Source organism: Neovison vison, chromosome 13 (assembly GCF_020171115.1).
Source record: "Neovison vison isolate M4711 chromosome 13, ASM_NN_V1, whole genome shotgun sequence".
Taxonomy (NCBI): Eukaryota; Metazoa; Chordata; class Mammalia; order Carnivora; family Mustelidae; genus Neogale; species Neogale vison.
The window spans coordinates 18,473,113-18,491,229 of NC_058103.1; the positions used below are offsets into that span (position 1 = coordinate 18,473,113).

The 18,117-nt window shown below is 47.0% G+C and overlaps 1 protein-coding gene across 23 annotated transcripts in view; it reads left to right on the forward strand.

The window, feature by feature from the left end:
- Window positions 1-18,117, forward strand: part of NRXN3 (neurexin 3) — a 1,586,092-nt gene that overhangs the window by 51,004 nt on the left and 1,516,971 nt on the right. For all 23 annotated transcript variants that reach the window (XM_044230674.1, XM_044230680.1, XM_044230666.1 and 20 more), the window contains exon 2: window positions 13,432-14,862. In XM_044230674.1, coding sequence (XP_044086609.1) covers window positions 14,154-14,862 — 709 coding nt within the window. In that variant the 5' untranslated portion in view covers window positions 13,432-14,153. The remainder of the gene's footprint in view (window positions 1-13,431; window positions 14,863-18,117) is intronic.

Sequence of the window (18,117 nt, forward strand, 5' to 3'; positions counted from 1 at the left end):
TTCCCAATAGGACTTTTTAACTTAATGTTTTCTTCCACTCTTCCCTCCCATCCACCCTACATTCCAGCCAGATAAAACTTCTTTTTTTTTTAAATTTTATTTTTATTATTTATTTGAGAGAGAGAGAGAGAGAGAGCACTGGCAGGGGGTGGGGGCAGAGGGAGAGGGAGAAGCAGACCTTCCCCCTTTGCAGAGAAACTGACACAGTTCTCGATCCTGGGATCCTGAGATCATGACCTGAGCCAAAGGCAGACGCTTAACTGACTGGGCCACCCAGGAGCCCCCAGATAGGACTTCTTTTTGCTTTTTAAATACTCCTTGATCTTTCACATTTTCCTTCCATTATTAATGCCTTCCTTTTGCTTGTATACCTCCCCTGTGGTTTGGTCTAGCAAAACCCCTTATGCTTTGAAGCACCATTCAAAAGCCTTCTTGTATCTCTTGGTCAGTCATAGGTGCATCTTTTGTGCTCATATAATGCTTGTACATACCTTTATTAAAGTGCCCCTCACCTCCTCTTGTGATTGTTGCTCACATATCTGTCTCCCCTCACTCTCTAAGCTTTGGCTGGGATCTCTGGGGCTTTGCTACCTTACATGTTGGTTGGTGAGTAGCAGGTATTATTGGATGTTTGTTGAATGAATAAATGAATGATTGTGAGTTGTATTGAATATAATAAATATTGTGACCTCTTAGCATCCTCTGGTTACCCTGTCTTAGGCACTCACCTTTGGAACATACAAAAGACTTCCCTGGTTTGGAATAACAAAATCCCACCCTGGCTTAGCATAGGGATGGAGTTAGAAGATATATTTTTAAAACAAGATGTCGTTTTGTTACCTTTCAAGCACAGCGTATTTTTAAAAGCTAAGGTATAAATAGATACTAATAAGTAAAGTGGGAAAATTAATGCAAAATTACAGGTTGTATTAGTCCTAATTGTATAATAATGTATGATAAACAAAAGACCATAAACATTCCAGGATTATTAATAGAGCCCTGAAGTTGAAGCCATAATGGTAGAATTCTTGATTTTTTTTTAATTTTAAAAAATTTAACATATGTTTACTGTTAAGTAAAACCTAGAACTTTGTAGAGAAAGATGTAACTGGAACTTACAATTTGGAACTGGCGAAGTGGGACTGCATTTGAATAATGCAAGTTCTAGATCAGCTGCCCTAGATGGAGAGCTCTGTCATTATATAAGAACTCGCTGTTAGAGGACAGAGTCTGGCATAGGTGAGTCCATTGTCTACCATCTACCTGTGTTTAGTTACTGCAGGATGAGCCCAAATGTTTCATTCTACATGCCCATTGTATTGGTGGGTGGGTAGTACGTACCTGGACTGGTTGGTTGAGGAGGATCTGAGGCTCCATCTGGCTGAATTAAAAGGTTCTGTGATTGACTAGTGAATAGACTGTGGACATATGAAGGGAGGATTCATGTATTTACCTTCCTTACCCGAAAGATCCCCAGATAATGAGACTGATGTGTTGCCCCAAATACAAAAATGCTAATTCAAGGGATCCCTGCACACTGTGTTTAGGGCAGCATTATTTACAATAGCCATATTAGGAAAGTTCTCCTTTTTATTTTTATTTTTTTAAAAGATTTTATTTATTTATTTGACAGACAGAAAGCACAAGTAGGCAGAGAGGCAGGCAGAGAGAGAGGGAAGCAGGCTCCCCGCTGAGTAGAGAGCCCGATGCAGGACTCGATCCCAAGACCCTGAGATCATGACCTGAGCCGAAGGCAGAGGCTTAACCCACTGAGCCACCCAGACACCCCAGGAAGGTTCTCCTTTTTAAAGGAGAACACGTTATAAAGGTTCAGAGTGATTAAGTAATTGCCATAGGTTACATAGCTCCACTATGTTGGATCTAGGATAAGAATCCTGTTCTGTCTGACTCCAGAGTCTGGCTCTTAACCAAATTCTAGACCATCAGAACCTGGGGAGCAAGGATGCCCCAGAAATTTACTGGAGAGAGGCTTAAGACAAGAGACAAACAGCCCTATTTCCTGCCGGGATTGGGTAAACTCAAGGACTGTGTTCCTTGCATGAATATTTACTATGGTTGGATCTCTGTTACGCCAAAGTTATGAGACTCAGTCCCAAGTAAGTATGAATACAAAGGTACCTCTGTTTAAGAAGGGCTTATATAAATGACAGTTCTTTTGGGGCTTCTTAAGGGGAAGGTTTTAGGAGATTTTAGGGATATTCTCTTACATGTTGAAGCTTGTGCAGTACCAATATTTTGAAACTGTGCTTTTTAGGACTTTAGAATTTTTTATGAAAAAATCTTAAGGATCATTGTGCAAGCCAAGGTGGAGTCCTGGAGGCAAGATTTCACCTTGTACTTCTACAGAGCAGCTCTGCTTCTAACTGTCATATTTTGGGGTTTGGTATACTCTTTCTTCCTTCCTCCCTCTCTCCCTTCCTTCCTCCATCCTTTTCTCCCTTCCTCCCTCCTTTCCTTCCTTCCAGAAGACATAAGGGGTTTGGCGGCCTAAGTTAGGAAAGTTGCTGTTCTCATGGGAGTATCTCTGGTCAAAAGTTCCCAGTACCTGAGCCCTAGTGCCATTTCTGCCACTGCCCAATTGTATGAACTTAGAATCTTGCTTGACTGTCCCTGGAGTCCTTCCTTCCTCACCTACAGAATGAGAGATTTGAGCCAGGTCTCTATGATCATCTCAAGCTATAATATTCTTTCTCTCTGGGTGGGTGTGTGAATGGTTGTATCTGTTACACTGCCAGGATAGAGATTTAGAGCCAATCTGCCAATTGTCTGACCCACAGATCTCTCCTTTGAATTCTCCAAACTTCCACCTGCTTCCTCCTCTTAGTCTAGTCAACAAACATTCATCTATAGCTTACTCTGTGCCAGGCACCATACCCACCTTCAAAGCTCGTGAGCTGTTAATACTTGCCCTGTTCAGGGTGAGTCCCAAGACTAGCCCCTTCCTGTGTTTTCTCCTACCGCCCCAAGTCTTCCTTTCTTCTTTCTGCCTCATGTGTTTCCACCTCTCTGCAGGACAGAGTATGAGGGTTGGAACAATTTATACCCTGTAGAAGAGGGGGCAGTGGTCAGTGGGAATCTGAAGGTGTTGCAACAGGTGGGTTCATTGAGTCATGGTGTACTGTCTGGCCATCAATAGGGTTTAGAGCCCTGTCCTCTGGCTGCCTCTCTCTCTCAGGCAGTGACTTCTTGAGTAAAGATAGGAGCTAAGGGCTGGTCGTTTGGTGATGGTACATGCACCTCCTCTTCCCAGTTCCTTGGGAACAGGTAGGATGGAAAGATGTGGAGGGACAGTTCTCCCAGAAAGTGTGGAAGGGGAGAAGACTGAAGAGTACTAATCAGTACCTCCAAAGCTATTTTATTTTTTTTTTTATTATTCCCCCTAGTTTAAACTATCTAAACCTAGTTTCGATACAGGAGGCACTAGAGTGGAGGTCTGGGGTGCAGAGAAGGAATGCAACATGCGAGGGTTTGGGAAAGGGCATTCCGGGCAGTGAGAATAGCAAAAACAAAGGCTCTGAGGTTGAATTGTGTGTCTAAGGCCCAGTGAGAAGTAGTGGATGAGTTTGGAGAGAGAGCTGGGGGGAAGACCAAGTAGGGTCTTGTGGAAGACAGGGAGGACTTATCTTTTTAAAATTTTTTTATTTGGGTGTAACTGACACATGATACTACATTATGTTACACATGTTTTACACATTTCAGGTGTACAACATAGTGATTTGACAAGTGTAAACATTATGCTATGCTCACCACAAGTGTAGTCCCCATCTGTCACCACGCAACACTGTTACAGTATCATTGACTGTATTGACAGGGAGGACTTTGGATTTCATTCAGAGTATGTAGACAAATCATTGGAGACTTTTGAATGAGGAAGCAATGACTTCTATTTTAGAGTCACTCTGACTGCTGTGCAGAAGATATCCTGTAAGAGGCAAGGACAAGACAGGGACACTGTGTAGGAGGCTGGTACAGGTTCTAGGAGAGAAACACATACTGGTAGAGCTGAATTGATCAAAGTAGCCTATGAGATCTCAGGTCACAGGACCAAGCCTGGAGTTTTCTGCCAAAGAGCCAGGGAACCCTGGGGAACCAAAGGATGGAGAAGGGGATGTGGTAAATTAGATGGGGCTGCGGCATGGACTTGTAGCCAGACTTAGATCTGCCCCTTATGAACTGTGTGACTTCAGAAAAATTATTTAATCTCTTGGAGATCTCAGTGCACTCATCTATAAAACAGGGATAATAACAGGTACACTTCTTCAGTTTCTGCAGAAATTAAGTGATTTCAGGTATAACATACTTGGAGTATACCTTGCATAGTCTAAGAGTGAGGGGCGTTCTGCTGGTCTAAGATGCATGTGCAGCCAGAACTGTGGAACAGCCTTTCCAGTGGGTTTCCACAATCACAGGAGCACCCAGTGGCCGTTGTCCTTGGTCCTGAACACACCAATCCACTCTCCTCTCTTCCCAGAGGCTGCCCTTAGCTTGCCCCAGACCTCCAGGCTTAGCCCTCACCCGCATTATGACCCTTACTAGAGATGACACTCCTGGGCACTGTCCCTACTTCCTGCACTCACGTTTCCCATCCTCAACTATTGTGTGACCCTGGAAGAAGCATGCTCTGTACCTCTGGGGTGAACCCCACAGATGGGGCTGTGCTCCATGTTTGACCCATGGTGAAGGTGGGGGCTGTCTGGTCTGGGTCTGAACAGCTCTAGTCTGTCCGGAGCCTCTGCACATCCCCCTGCCAGCTCTGGCACTACTTGCTTTGTTAATGGAGAATTTGTCAAGTAATGGGAATAATTAGCACAGTGGGGGCCTTACTGTGCCCTGGAAAGAGAAAAGAGAGTCATCCCAGCAGCCCCAGACATGATTGCTGGGCAGGCTTATTTTCTCTTGTCTGCATCTCTCTCCCCATCTCTTGCATGTGTTTGATTTTTTCCCCTTTGTATAGAGAGAGAGTTGGCTAGGAGAAAAGGCCGGTAAATTGCACTCTTGCTGGGCTGGTGCTGTGAAAGCTGGATAAGATTGTCTTCTTGGACTGAATAATTTCCCTCTTCCCCTACCTCCTTTAGGGGGGCAGATCGGCTAAACATCTAGTTGATTCCCCCCTCCCTTTCTCCTCCTCTATTCCTCCCCACCTCCAATCCTCCCCTCCCTCCTTCTCCCTGTCCCCTCATGTAAAGAACTCACTGACTCTCAATTGAATCCTTTTTAATGGTCCCAAGGGGCGGGCATCTTGAAGGGTGATTATCTCCATTATAAATTATTAACTCTCCCCGCAGCCAGATGGCTTCCCAACCCGTGGCTTAGAATTCTGGGCTGGGGAGGCCTGCTGGCTGGGAGATGGGAGGAGTCTGAATTGTGAATGACCACAGCTTCTTGGGTTCCTGGCTGCACCAGAGATGCTGGGGAAGCTAAGATGCTGGGGAAGATGCTGTTGGCATCTTGCAAGGCCCGAATCCTGCAATGTGTGGGCAAGAGATTATTGTTGCATTTTGCCTACAAGACAATTCAGAGGTCCCCCTGGGGACGGAGTAGAGGTGGTGGACAGGGGAGAGATTAAAGCCATGGGTTGCTTTTGCTATGAAGCTCAGAGACTTGTCAAGGCATGGTAAGAAGGCATGATTATTACCTTACACTCTGCAGTCCTTTACTTCCTCTGATGTTCACAACATCCTGGAAGGTGTTCATTGTTCCGATATAAAGAGAAGAACTAAAATGGGATGGATAATACTTTTGTATAAGTTCATTTGGCCAATAGTTATTGGAAAGACAGAGCCTGGTTTGGACGCCCCAGTCCAATGGTCTCCCTATCCCCCTCCTCCCCCCACGACCCCACACCAGACTGCTCCTTCCCAGTTGCCTATGCTCTACTTATCCTTCAAGTTTCCATTAAGTTCCCCTTCTCTGAGAAGTCTTCACTGACTTCAGCGGGCCAGTTTCCTCCTCTTCTTCTAGACTCTATTATACTATATGCACAGCTATTGAGCCCTAGACATACAACTCCAAAGGCTGTCTAGCCTCTTCTGGAATATCTCCAATGACATGGAAGCCCACGTCATCTTGAGGTGGTCTGTGTGTAAAATAAAGACTCAAATACTCTTCCTCAACTTTATTCACTAGGCAGAATCTCTCTTTGAGGGCCATAGAGAATCCGTGGGATCTCTCTTTTAATGTAGGAACACTTCAGACCCCAGAAGGTGCTTCTCATGCTACTGCTGGGTTGCCCCCATAAGCCCAAACACCCTGGTACCTCCAAAGGTTTCCCATTTCAAGAGGCTCAGGTATGACTCTTAACATTATCTCTGTCATTGGGATGGATTCTGAAAGCTGTCCTTCTGCCACCCAGCCTAGTCTGAGCAGGTCAGGTGAGAGGTACCAACATCAGCCATGCTGCTAGGTTGAAATATAAACATCAAGGACCGCAGGAACAGCGGCAGCAGCGGTGATGTTTACTGGGTACTGACCCATGCTGAGCACTGTTCTACGGGCTTTACCTTCCAGTGGGGCCTTACTCTGGCAACTCATTGTGATCGTTGACATTTTACAGATGAGGCAACTGAGGCTCATGGAACTACAGGTGATTTGCTCAGGGTCACACAGGCAGCAAGCAGTGAGTCTGGGATTTGAACCCAGGAAGTCTGGCTCCAGAGCTCATGCTTTTGACTTTTGTGAAAGGGGCATTTACCCAAGCACCAGTGTTCTATTTGGACCCTAGGGATGGACTACTGCCATTCTAAGACCATACTCGATAGAGCCTGCCCCTCAGCTTTGATCTACCTCCTTTTATGATCTGGGCTCATATCTTTCCTTTCTACTAGCATGGAAGTGCCTTGCAGGGTTTGAGTTATTTATTTTTTTTAAATCTTTCTCTCTATGCCATGGGTGATCTATGACTTACAAAAAAAAAAAAAGTTAACAAAAAGACTTCCCTTCAATTTTCTACCTGCCAGCTTACCCACACCTCTCTCAAAGAATGGGGTTCAGAATAAAAATCTCATGATCAAATTGATACAAATGATCATCTCCCTTTTCCTCTAGGTTATATTTTAATTCATGTGATCCAAAATTACGTTTGTTTATCCGGCAGTCACAGAGCATAGGTACTCTCTTGCCTCATCCTGTTCATTTGATTCCTCAGTTTTAGTTCACAGTTACAAATTATACCTTCCATGTTTATGGCTGGTTTAATTTGGAGGATCGGGCTGTATAGCTTTATATTTATCTCCATCAAAGTTTGTCCTACCAGACACAGGCTATTGAAGCCCACGTGACCTCTTGAGATCCTGCAGCATCGTCTGGGATGCTCACTGTCCATGTCGGGTCACCCCCAAACATGACTGGTCCCACCCAAACTCTTACTGAATGTGAGCAATGGGGCAAGGCCTGACCTCACACCAGAAGCTGCTCACCCTCTCTGAAGGCTGTTATTCTGCCGGTGACACATCTTTTTTGTTCTGTCCACCTTCCAGTCATCCTAGCATGAGAAACTTCTTGAAAAGATTGGCCAAAGTCCATACGTATTGTAACGCCTGCGTGTCTTTACTATAATAGATCAGTATTCTTGACGGAAAAGGAATTTAGGTTAGTCTGACATGACTACTTCTTAGTTTTTATGGAAAACTGAGTTTTTTCAAAAAGGTATTATAACTCAAGACTTTAAAAAATTCTCTTCTCTCCACATCCCTGTCCATCTTTCAGCACAATGTGAGGTTTTAACACCCTTCTCCAGAGGCCCATTTGATGGACTGGAGTTGAGGTCTTCGGAGGCTTTCTTTATCTCCCTTCCCTTTCCAGGAGGGGTGGGGCCTGCACACAGAGGGTGGGGTAAGCTTGGTGGTAAGGCACCTTTAAGACTAGATGCAGCTCCCCACATTTCAGGGGAAGAAGAGAGAATAGGCGGGGTGGTATTCTTGGACATGAAGAAATCGTGAAACAGGGAGCTGAGGTACAGCACAGACTGGGAGCAGAGAAGGACAGTGGGTTCTCTGTTGGAAGACCCGGTGGATGTTTGCCCATAGTTTCCCAGGAAAGAGATTGACTTTGACTTGGAGAATAACATATATATATATATAGAAAAGTACATACATTATGCTCAAACAGTGTGTTTTTACAAACTGAACCCAACATGTAACATCACCCAGATCCAGAAATAGAACTCCATTACCCCTTTGCCTTCTCCTAGTCAGCAACTTCCCCAAGAGTAACCACTATGCTGGCATTTAACAACATCGAGTAATTTTGCCTCTTTTTGTACCTTATATAAATGGAACACATTCAGTGTGTCCCCTGCTGTGAGATTCAGCCATACTGCTATCTGGAGTTGAAGACCAGTCATTCTCACTGCCCTACAGCATTTTGCATGACTAGACTGCAATTGATTTATCCATTCTACTGCAGATGGGCATTTGGTTATTTTCTAGGTTTTGGCTACTGTGAATAGCATTGTTATAAACACTGTCATGCATGTCTTTGGTTGGACATATGTAAGCATCTCTGTTGGTGTATCCGTAGGAAGGGAGTTGTAGAGTCATGGGGTAAAAATAATCAGTTTTTAGTAGCTCCCATTGCACAATTTTCCAGAAGTAGTTGTATCTCTATACTTTTTAAAATTTAATAAAATTCAAAACTACCCTATGAGATAGGTATTATCATTCCTTTTTTTTTTTTTTTTTTTTTTTAATGAACAAACATGGGCTTAGAGAGCTGCCCCAGGCTGAATAGTTGTAATAATGAGTCTGGGTTTAAATCTAAGTCTGCCTGATGGCAGGGCCCATGCTGTACATCATTACCCTAAACTGCTTTCATGTCTTGGAGAGAAGTCATGCCTCCCCCTCCCTCACTGCCTGCTCTAGAGTCTTTACTGTGATATTAAGGTAGAGAGGACCAAGCGTGTGAAGGCTGCCTTAATTGTGTAGTGTCAGGTGGGGCGCATTTTAGTTGACTTAGTGAGTCTCTCAGGCTTTTGTACAGGAACGAGCCTGCAGTCCCTTCCCCACTCCCCACAAAAACCTAGGGTAGGGTATGCCTGCATCCTATGCCTTCACCCAAAGACATGGATGAGTGGGAGTGTGGGCACTGGTAGTGGGGGTGAGCCATCTGACGTGTGTCTCTGGTCCCAGGAAGTCCTGACAGGTATGGGTGGCCATATGAAATGAAAGCTCCTGTCAGTATGTCAATGACCATGTGCTTGAAAATCTACTGACCCAATTCAAACTAGCTCAAAAAAAAAAAAATGTGGTTCTTATAACAGAAATCCCAGGATCTATTGGACATTGGGATTCAGGCCTGTTTGCATCTAGGTGCTAAATTATCACTAGAAGTCTGTCTTTAGCCATCTCTTGCCTCTGTTTTTTCCTTTGTTGTCTTTATTCCTAGATAAGGTCGTTTTGGTTTCCGTTATCAGCTCTGGGCTTCATTCTAATAGTCTGACAGCATGGTGAGAAGAGGGGGCCTTTCTTTCAGTAATTCCAGCAGAAGTCCCAGGGTTCACTCTAATTTGACTCCATTTGGGCGACAGGCTAATCTCTCAAGTAATCACCATGGCAGGAGATGGGGATGTTCTAATTGGCTACATTGGGTTGCAGGATCTGAGATTGGGATAGAGCCCACCTGAATGGCCAGGACTGGGACTGGTGAAAAATCATTTTAGCTTCAAAGTGAAGTGAGGAGTGTGGTAAAGGGGGAAGCGAGGAGAACCAACGGAGATCCGTGAGATGGATTTTCTGGTTCTAGTGAAGGGATTAGGAGGGAAGCTAATGAGAATTTCTAACGGGAAAAATGGAAAGCCCAATGTGGGGACCATGTTATACCAGCAAGTGGCTGGGCATGGATGGGGACAGTCATCATCGTGCCTTCATACACCCCTCCGGGTCTAGATACAGGCTTCTCTTTCTCCTGAGCCTGTCTCCAGGGAGTGGAGGAACTGGAGGGAGCAGGAGGAAGAACACATGGCAGCCCTTCCAAACCAGGCCTACGGCAAATAGCCCGTGTGTCAGAGTCGTGCGAGGGGCCCCCCCTGCCTCCTAAGCAGCCGGATTGTGAGACATTTGCAAAGATGTTAACCCCACATAAAAAGTGTGCCATTTGATAATTATGTAAATTAGCTGGCAATTAGATAATGTCACTCACTTTCCTGAGAGATTCCCACATAGCAGATGAGCGTCTGCGTTTCTGCACAAGCCCAGGCCTTCCGTGCAGGTTCCGGGGCAAACCGCCCGTATACCTACAGCTGCCTGGGCCATCCTATGGCTTAAGAGAGAGGGGGAAGCTGGCTGACGGGGTGGAGAGGGCTCTCTGCTCCCATTTTCCCATTTCTTGAGCCTTGTGTAGCTCTTCTAGAAGGCTAGAGAAGGCTAAAGAACATATGCTGAGGCAGTGAGCTCAAGGCCTGTGCTGGTCATTGTAAGGTCGTCTTTAGCTTTTGGCTGTATTGGCATTTCTCAGAGGCCATGGGAATGTCCACAGTCCAAGAAAACAATGGAAGGGCAGACCATAGGGTGTCAAGCCTAGATAAACCCAATTCTGATGTTACCAGTCCTGAAATCAGATGCTGCCTGGCACCGGCGGGAAAGAAAACTTGGTTTTCCTCAGCCAGGCTTTTCGATCCCTGTCGATGGAGGCAGAAGAACGTTGGGATCTCCAGTGCTGGCCTGGGCTGGAGGGAAAGACTGTGAATCTGATGTGAGAGACTCAGCAGGCAGAATGGAGCCGTCACCCCAGAATAGGCTGGGAAAATTCCCATGATCCTCCTGGGAGGGCAGTGTTCCTGGGATGCTTAGATCTTCATTCATAGGTTTCCTCTGCTTACTAGGCATGTGCTGCTTTGCCTTTTGGAGTCATGTGAGGTTGGCATCCAGATGGCTCAAGATGGCAGTCATTGTATACATTGGGGTGGTGTGGAGGCCACTGCATGGAACAGAAGTCAGAGGATCCATGGGGATGTTCTTCTGCTTCTGTTTTCACTTTTCATTCTTTACACATGTTTCCTGAGCTCCCACTCCATGCCAAGGCCCTGTGGCAGGAACCGTGGTGAAGCATACCCTGCCCAGAGGGAGCTCCCTGTCAAGCTTCTAGAGCCGTGGTTCTTCACCACTGTGCTTTGTGTTTCTGAAGCACACTTGACCCCACTATTTTCTGATGGCCTTGAGGGCAAGGATGGTTTCTTATTCTGGTTTGAAAGAGCAGTGTCTGGAACGAATCAGAGCTTAATAAACCTATTGAGCTGAGCAAGTCATTTAATTTATCCAGACAAATAAGTGATTTTCAGAGGCTCAGAGGTAAGTTGATAGATAATATAGACCAGTCTGGAAGTTTCAAGCATTTCCCATGTGCCCGCTCATCCATAATATGAGACCTTCCATCTTTGTGTCCTTTCTTGCCACAGAGGGCCCCATTGGCTTTGGCCATCTGAGCCTGGGCCTTGCCTGTCTTCACATATTCCAGCCTGCTCCAGTTGCAAGGTCTTTGTGCTGTTTCTTCTGGAACATTCTTCCCATGACTAATTCCCTCACTCTCTTTCAAGGTTTTCCTTAAATCTCACTTTCTCAAAGAGTCAGATTTGTGGTGTTTGACTATTTCCATGGTGTAAATACCCCTAGCCTGGTTGATTTCATTCTACCAAAGTGACCTTAACCACACATTTCTGAAGTTTTAACAATTGGCTCTGACAAAGTCCACATGTTTGGGCACTGCCACACTGCTGTGTCTGCATTCCAGGGACGTAACTTTGGCACTATGGGAGGTACACATGCCCCACTTTGGGAAACCCTACTTGGATAAAACTTTTTCTAGAAGAAAGGCTTTCCTTATGCTGGATTTAATCAACCTCTTACTGATTTGGTTTGTTTTTTTTTCAGTGGGAATAGGTGTTTGTTCCTGTTAAGGAACATTTTCCTCTTCAAAACTGGGAAGGTTTGCTAACATGGTCATCATAAAAATAATGGACAGTGATGGTCTAATAGAGACTATGGTGAATTATTAAATGAGTCAATTAATAAGCAGCTATTTGCACAGTTCTCAGAAATTATACTCCTTGCTCTTATGTGAACAAAGAAGTCTCTGCTTGGCTGGGTGGGCCAGAGTCTGCCAGAGTCAACACTTGATCACCCACTTGACTTTGACTGGGTGTTGGTGCATTTCCAACAAATATAAAATATATGTAATATATGTAATATGTTCTAGCTATTCCTCATGGGTTGGTCATTATGCAGTTTTTGTAGTTGTTAAAAAAGTACTTGTGGTTTTATGTCCTGCCCCTCCCCCCCCCCAGACAACCATGCCCTCCCTCATGCGCAGACACACAAGGACTTTTCTTCCCACCTCCCACCCCTTTTTTTTTTTTTAAAGATTTTTAAAAATTTATTTGACAGACAGAGATCACAAGTAGGTAGAGAGGCAGGCAGAGAGAGAGAGAAAGAGGAGGAAGCAGGCTCCCTGCTGAGCAGAGAGCCTGATGTACATCTCGATCCCAGGACCCTGGGATCATGACCTGAGCTGAAAGCAGAGGCTTTAACCCACTGAGCCACCCAGGCGCCCCTTCCCATCCCTTTCAGTCTGGAAATAAGAAAGTAAAGAATGTAATATTTACCGATCACCTACCATGTGTATAGTCTCATGCTAGAATCTTCCCTTACCTGATCTCATTGTAACCTTTCTCCAACCTTAGAAAGACACTTCTTTCCTCTGCTTTACCGAGGAGGGAACAGAAGCTCAAATACATTAAGAAATTGGCTCAGAAGTTCCATAGAAAAGAACTAGGATTCAGGCATAGCTTTTCTTTAAGTCTTGAAAACACAGTTGTGTTTTTTTTTTTCCTGTAAGAACTTTTCACCAACACGTATTAAGAGATGAGAGTTGTTTGGCTCGTTACTCACTTTCTAATTTATTTCTGCTGATGTTTATAAATATTTCTTTCAAAAACTTAAAGGTGGAAATCTGTCTTAGGCCGCCTATACCCAGGCATTGGATGGTCAAATTGAAAAAGAAAAATCTAAAAAGAAATCAATGTCACTTTGTGCCTTTTAACCAGTAAATAGTTAAAATTATGTGTCTGTGCTTGAGTGTATAACGTGTTAGCACTTACCTTAAAAATAAATTTTAGCTATGTGACCCTCTGATATGGATACTGTAAAAATGTGCTGATACGACTTTGGGAGTTTTATACTATTTTTGCATATGGAAAAATCGCGCATCGAGCATCGTTAGGCACTGAGCTCAGGGTCCTGCTACAGCTCTGAGAGAACCTGAGCCCTCTCTCCTATTTAAAGCACCAGGCACTGTGGCAATCACTAGAGTAGCCTGGATCCTGGTCAGCCGTTCATCAGTATTTGTGAAATAAGGTGCAGTGTTTTCCTGTCCCCGCCCTGATCTTTTTCTTCTTTCTGCCTACCCCCCTTCTCCCTGCAGGTGTTTTCCTGGAGTCCTGAGAGGCAGGTAATGGGCAGGACTGCCTCTGGCCGGCACCATGAAGCCTGAACCTGCTTCGGCTCTGCCCTGGGCCCTGCCCTGCCTGAGCCCTCCTCTTTGGGCGGCCCCGCTCCCTGCAGCCCCCTGCTGCTAGGAGGTAAAACTCCTGGGCGGGTCCTTGGCCTGTTTCCGCCTTTCACCCGGCTCACCTCACCAACCGCTCACACCTCCTCCATCACGGCAGCCCCAGCCCAGCCCTCTCCCCGGCCTCCCTGGCTGGGGCGTTCGGGGGTCCGCTGGGAGGAGCGCGTTGCTGAAGCCTTCCACCCGCCGAGTACCTTCTCCTCCTCAAATCAAGGCCTCCGGATCCACATGGATAGCTGAGATCTTTTCTTGGAGGACTCTTGGCTCCTCACTCTGGTCTCCCACCTCCCACACCTGACTCTCCTCCTGTTCTGCTGCCCGGCCTTCCCCCTCTGCCTCGTTGTTGAATCTCCTGCTCCTGCACCCATCTGGGGCCCCGTCTTGCTCACGGTCCTTCTTCCTTACCCTCTGGGTATTAGTGCGTGTGGGCCTCCGTCCTCTTGTGTGCTCTCTGTGCCCCCCACTGCCCCGGCCCATCTCCTCTTCCTCTCTCCCTTCCGCTGCCAAGGAGTGGGGATCGTCCCCCAAGGGCTGTTCCCCGCCCGGCGGCTCCTCCGGGCTCCATCCTGGCCGCCACGATGAGCTTCACCGCAAACTCGGTTTTCTTCACCCTGAAGGTGAGCGTCCTGCTGGGGTCGCTGCTGGGGCTCTGCCTGGGCCTTGAGTTCATGGGCCTCCCCAACCAGTGGGCCCGCTACCTCCGCTGGGACGCCAGCACGCGCAGCGACCTGAGCTTCCAGTTCAAGACCAACGTGTCCACGGGGCTGCTCCTTTACCTGGACGACGGTGGCGTCTGTGACTTCCTCTGCCTTTCCCTGGTGGACGGCCGTGTGCAGCTCCGCTTCAGCATGGACTGTGCAGAGACCGCTGTGCTGTCCAACAAGCAGGTGAACGACAGCAGCTGGCACTTTCTGATGGTGAGCCGAGACCGCCTGCGCACGGTGCTGGTGCTGGATGGCGAGGGCCAGGCGGGCGAGCTGCAGCCTCAGCGGCCCTACATGGACGTGGTCAGTGACTTGTTCCTGGGCGGAGTCCCCGCCGACATTCGACCTTCTGCCCTGACCCTGGATGGAGTACAGGCCATGCCCGGCTTCAGAGGATTAATCCTGGATCTCAAGTATGGCAACTCAGAGCCTCGGCTCCTGGGGAGCCAGGGTGTCCGGTTGGACGCCGAGGGACCCTGCGGTGAGCGTCCCTGTGAAAATGGCGGGATCTGCTTTCTCCTGGATGGCCACCCCACCTGTGACTGTTCCACCACCGGCTATGGAGGCAAGCTCTGCTCAGAAGGTAAGACCTTCTTCCCTAGCCCTCTCTTGTTAGGTGCCCACCCATCAGGTTGGGTGAGGGCCAAGACCCTTGGTAGAAACCAACGCTGCTGTTGAAGGCCATCTTTAGTTACGTGTTAGATAACTGGGTCCCTTTCCTTCGAGGAGGGGTTGGAAATCCTTTGACTGCTCTCAATGGAAAACCCATCAGATCTCAGCAGGAAGAGGATCCCAGCTGCTCAATCATGGGCTCTTTACTCAAAGGGTTCGATGGAGTAGACTGCAGGATACGAGCCCAGCTCAGCTCCTTCCACTGGAGCGCAGTTTAGCAGGGTCAGTGCAGAGCAAGGAATCCAATAGAAATGGGCAAAGTAGCTACCTCTGTCCCTCCTGTTCCCTTGAGAGTTGGACCTTTGGGATGGATGGGAAACTCCCCATCATTTTCTCCTTAACTCCCAGGAGGAAGAATGCCCGTGCAAAGGAGAATGAGGGCGGATGGATTGCAGGCCATGCTTGGCCCACTATCACCCCAGCCCTTCCACTTGCTCCTCCTCCCACAGTCTTTGAGGGAAGTGTCTGGAGGGTAGATGAGGCAATTGGGGATGGGCCTACTCAAGACCTCATTCTAGCAGTAGGCTTTTTCATATCACGTTCTTTCTTGTTCTCCCTTCGCTTCTCCGAGTACTGAGAATGGTACAGGAAAACACGGAGACCGACAGGACCCTTGTCCAGCCAAGCACTGGAGGGAGCTGGCGATACTCAGTGTAGCCTTGGAGAGCCCCCCAAGTTCAACTACAGCTTCTCAGGGAGAGGGGACTCAAACCCAAAGACTTAGACTGCCCTCACCTCATTCAATGAATTTTGACTGTTTGAGATTACCTATAGGAGGAAGTGGTCCAGACTCTACTTTGACAAACACTTAAAAATCCAGACTCCTGGACTCTGGGACTCATGGAAGGCCCAGCTTTGAGCAGGAGGGAGCATTGAAGTGACAAAGAGCGTGAGAACTGACCCCATGGGTGTGTGTGCTGGGGGTTGGAATGAGGAAGAGGTAAAGTTCAATTTTCTCCTCTTCTTTCAGAGTAAAGCCCTGGATTTCTCTCGAAATGTATTGCCATCCCACGCTGGTCTCTCCATGGAGGTGGTGGGATGGTGTAGGGGGGAACAGTGGTTCTCAACGTTGGCGACACATATTAAGATCACTTAAGGGAGTTCAAAACTCTCAGGCCACCCTGTGGACCAGTTCAATCAGAATTTGGTGCGGAGTGGGGGGTGGGATCCAAGCATCTGTATATTTTTAAACTTCTCAGGTGATTCTAGTGTGCAGCCAAGACTGAGAAGCAATAGGACGAGGGAGGTCAGGTAGGTGGGGCCAGATGAGTGTCTCAGCACTGATCCCAGGGTTTCTTCCTTCTGGTGAGGCCCCTGTCTTATGGTTTGTAATAAAAAATAGTGTCTTCAGGGGTTCCTGAAACCATCTCACAACAGCCCACCCAGCCTAAAGAGGGTGTAACTGATGCGAACTTTAGCCACAATTGTTAGAATTTTTTTTTTAAATCAAAGCGAATTTTCTTTTCCAGACGGCACATGCTGGAGACTAGGACACCTTGAGGGGTCTTGTTGGAGGCCCCTTTGTAGGTCACGTAGGGATGACTGGAAAAGCCTCCTCAGGCCTCTGTGGCTGCTTTCCCCGGCGGGGCTGCCCTGGGCATCACATCTCCCTTCCTGTGGGTGGGCTGCAGGAGAGGGAGATTCAAGACACGCACGTCTCCTTTTTTTGGCTTCTTTTTTCCCCCACGGGGCCCATTGGAAAAGCGGTTGGGGAAGAGCAGCTGAGGCAACCCCAACCCACAAAGCCACTTTGGGAATGTGGTTATGGAAGCACTTCTTATAAGCAGGTGCCTTCTGGAGCTGACTGCTGTTCCAAAGCTTCTTGGCTTTGGAGAAAGTTCTTCCTGAAGACGCTGACATGATCACTTGTTTTTCTCATTCGTCCAAAGGATATGTTCTGTTCTCATAACTTGCATTGAAAGCTGGCATTCTTCCTTTCTAGGGACTAGGGTGTTTGCAAGTGTGTTGTTAACTTGCTGATTACCCCTGATTGCATTTTTTGTGTTTAAAAAGAACTCATTTCCTCTGGGCAGGTCTGGATCAGCACTTTTCTGCTGGAAGAATCTCTATGCTGTATATGTGTACGATTTGTCTTCTCTTTCTTGGGGTGTGTGTGTGTGTGTGTGTCTGTGTGTCTGTGTGTGAGTCAGGTCTCCAGAGGCATTTTTTAGAGCAGAGTATAGGCAGTCAATTTTTTAATAGCTAAATACAACATGGATGTTTTAATAATAGTTCTTTCTGCAGGGTTCAGATCGTCTAGTGGCTGTGGATTGATACCCCTATCTGAAGAAGGCAAACACACGGCGCAGCTCATTTATTCTCCCGATACGTAAATAGAGTAAATGAACTCTGTAGTAACAGTAACACTTGGTTGGCTCCGAACAGAGCGGTGCACAGGTTGAGGTGAGAGTAGCTGCTGGGGGAGGTATCAGAATTTACTGTTGATAACTTGGAGCCTGTTGATCCTGGTAATTGTCATCGCGTCTAATCAATCACAAAAAAAAAAAAAAAAAGCACCGCAGACTTTTAGAAAAGATCTGTCTCTCCACACGTAGTTAATTCCTAGATAGTCAGCAGGGGTGGGGTGGGCAGGGAAGATACTCACCTATAAAATATTAAGGGGAAAAAAATTATAGGAGCTGCTAAGTGTCAAGTAGATCTTGCACAAAACAAGATAAATAGCCCAAATAAATGCTTCCCATTTTCCTCAAGATGTGGGGAGGTGGGTAGTGAGGATGCCCCATCTCCCACCCTGCCTCCTTTCAGCTGCACATGGCAGGGACCCGAAACCAGGGAACTTATTCCAGAGGTGGGTCCTGTGGTTGTCCCAGTTTGTAAGAACGTCTCCTTGATGTGATCGTGTGGGGGCTTGTACCCAGGAGGCAAGGTCCGTTGTGTACTTCATGCTCTAGCAGCTAGGGAGCAGGAGGAGCTGGGAGGGCCCCTGCAGCTCTAGATGGATGTGGTCGGGGCCTGTTGGAGGCACTCTCTGTGGTCCATTAGCTGCTAGCACGCCCGCGGCATTGATGTTTGCTCGGCCTGTCTGGCTTTCCATGCCTTGATGGCTCCAAAATGTCTCCATGCTGCACCCTGCAAAGAACGCACAGATGGGCCCATCTCCTTTATGTGCTTTGAGCTGTTTTGACCCCGCAGTGGGTATTTCTTT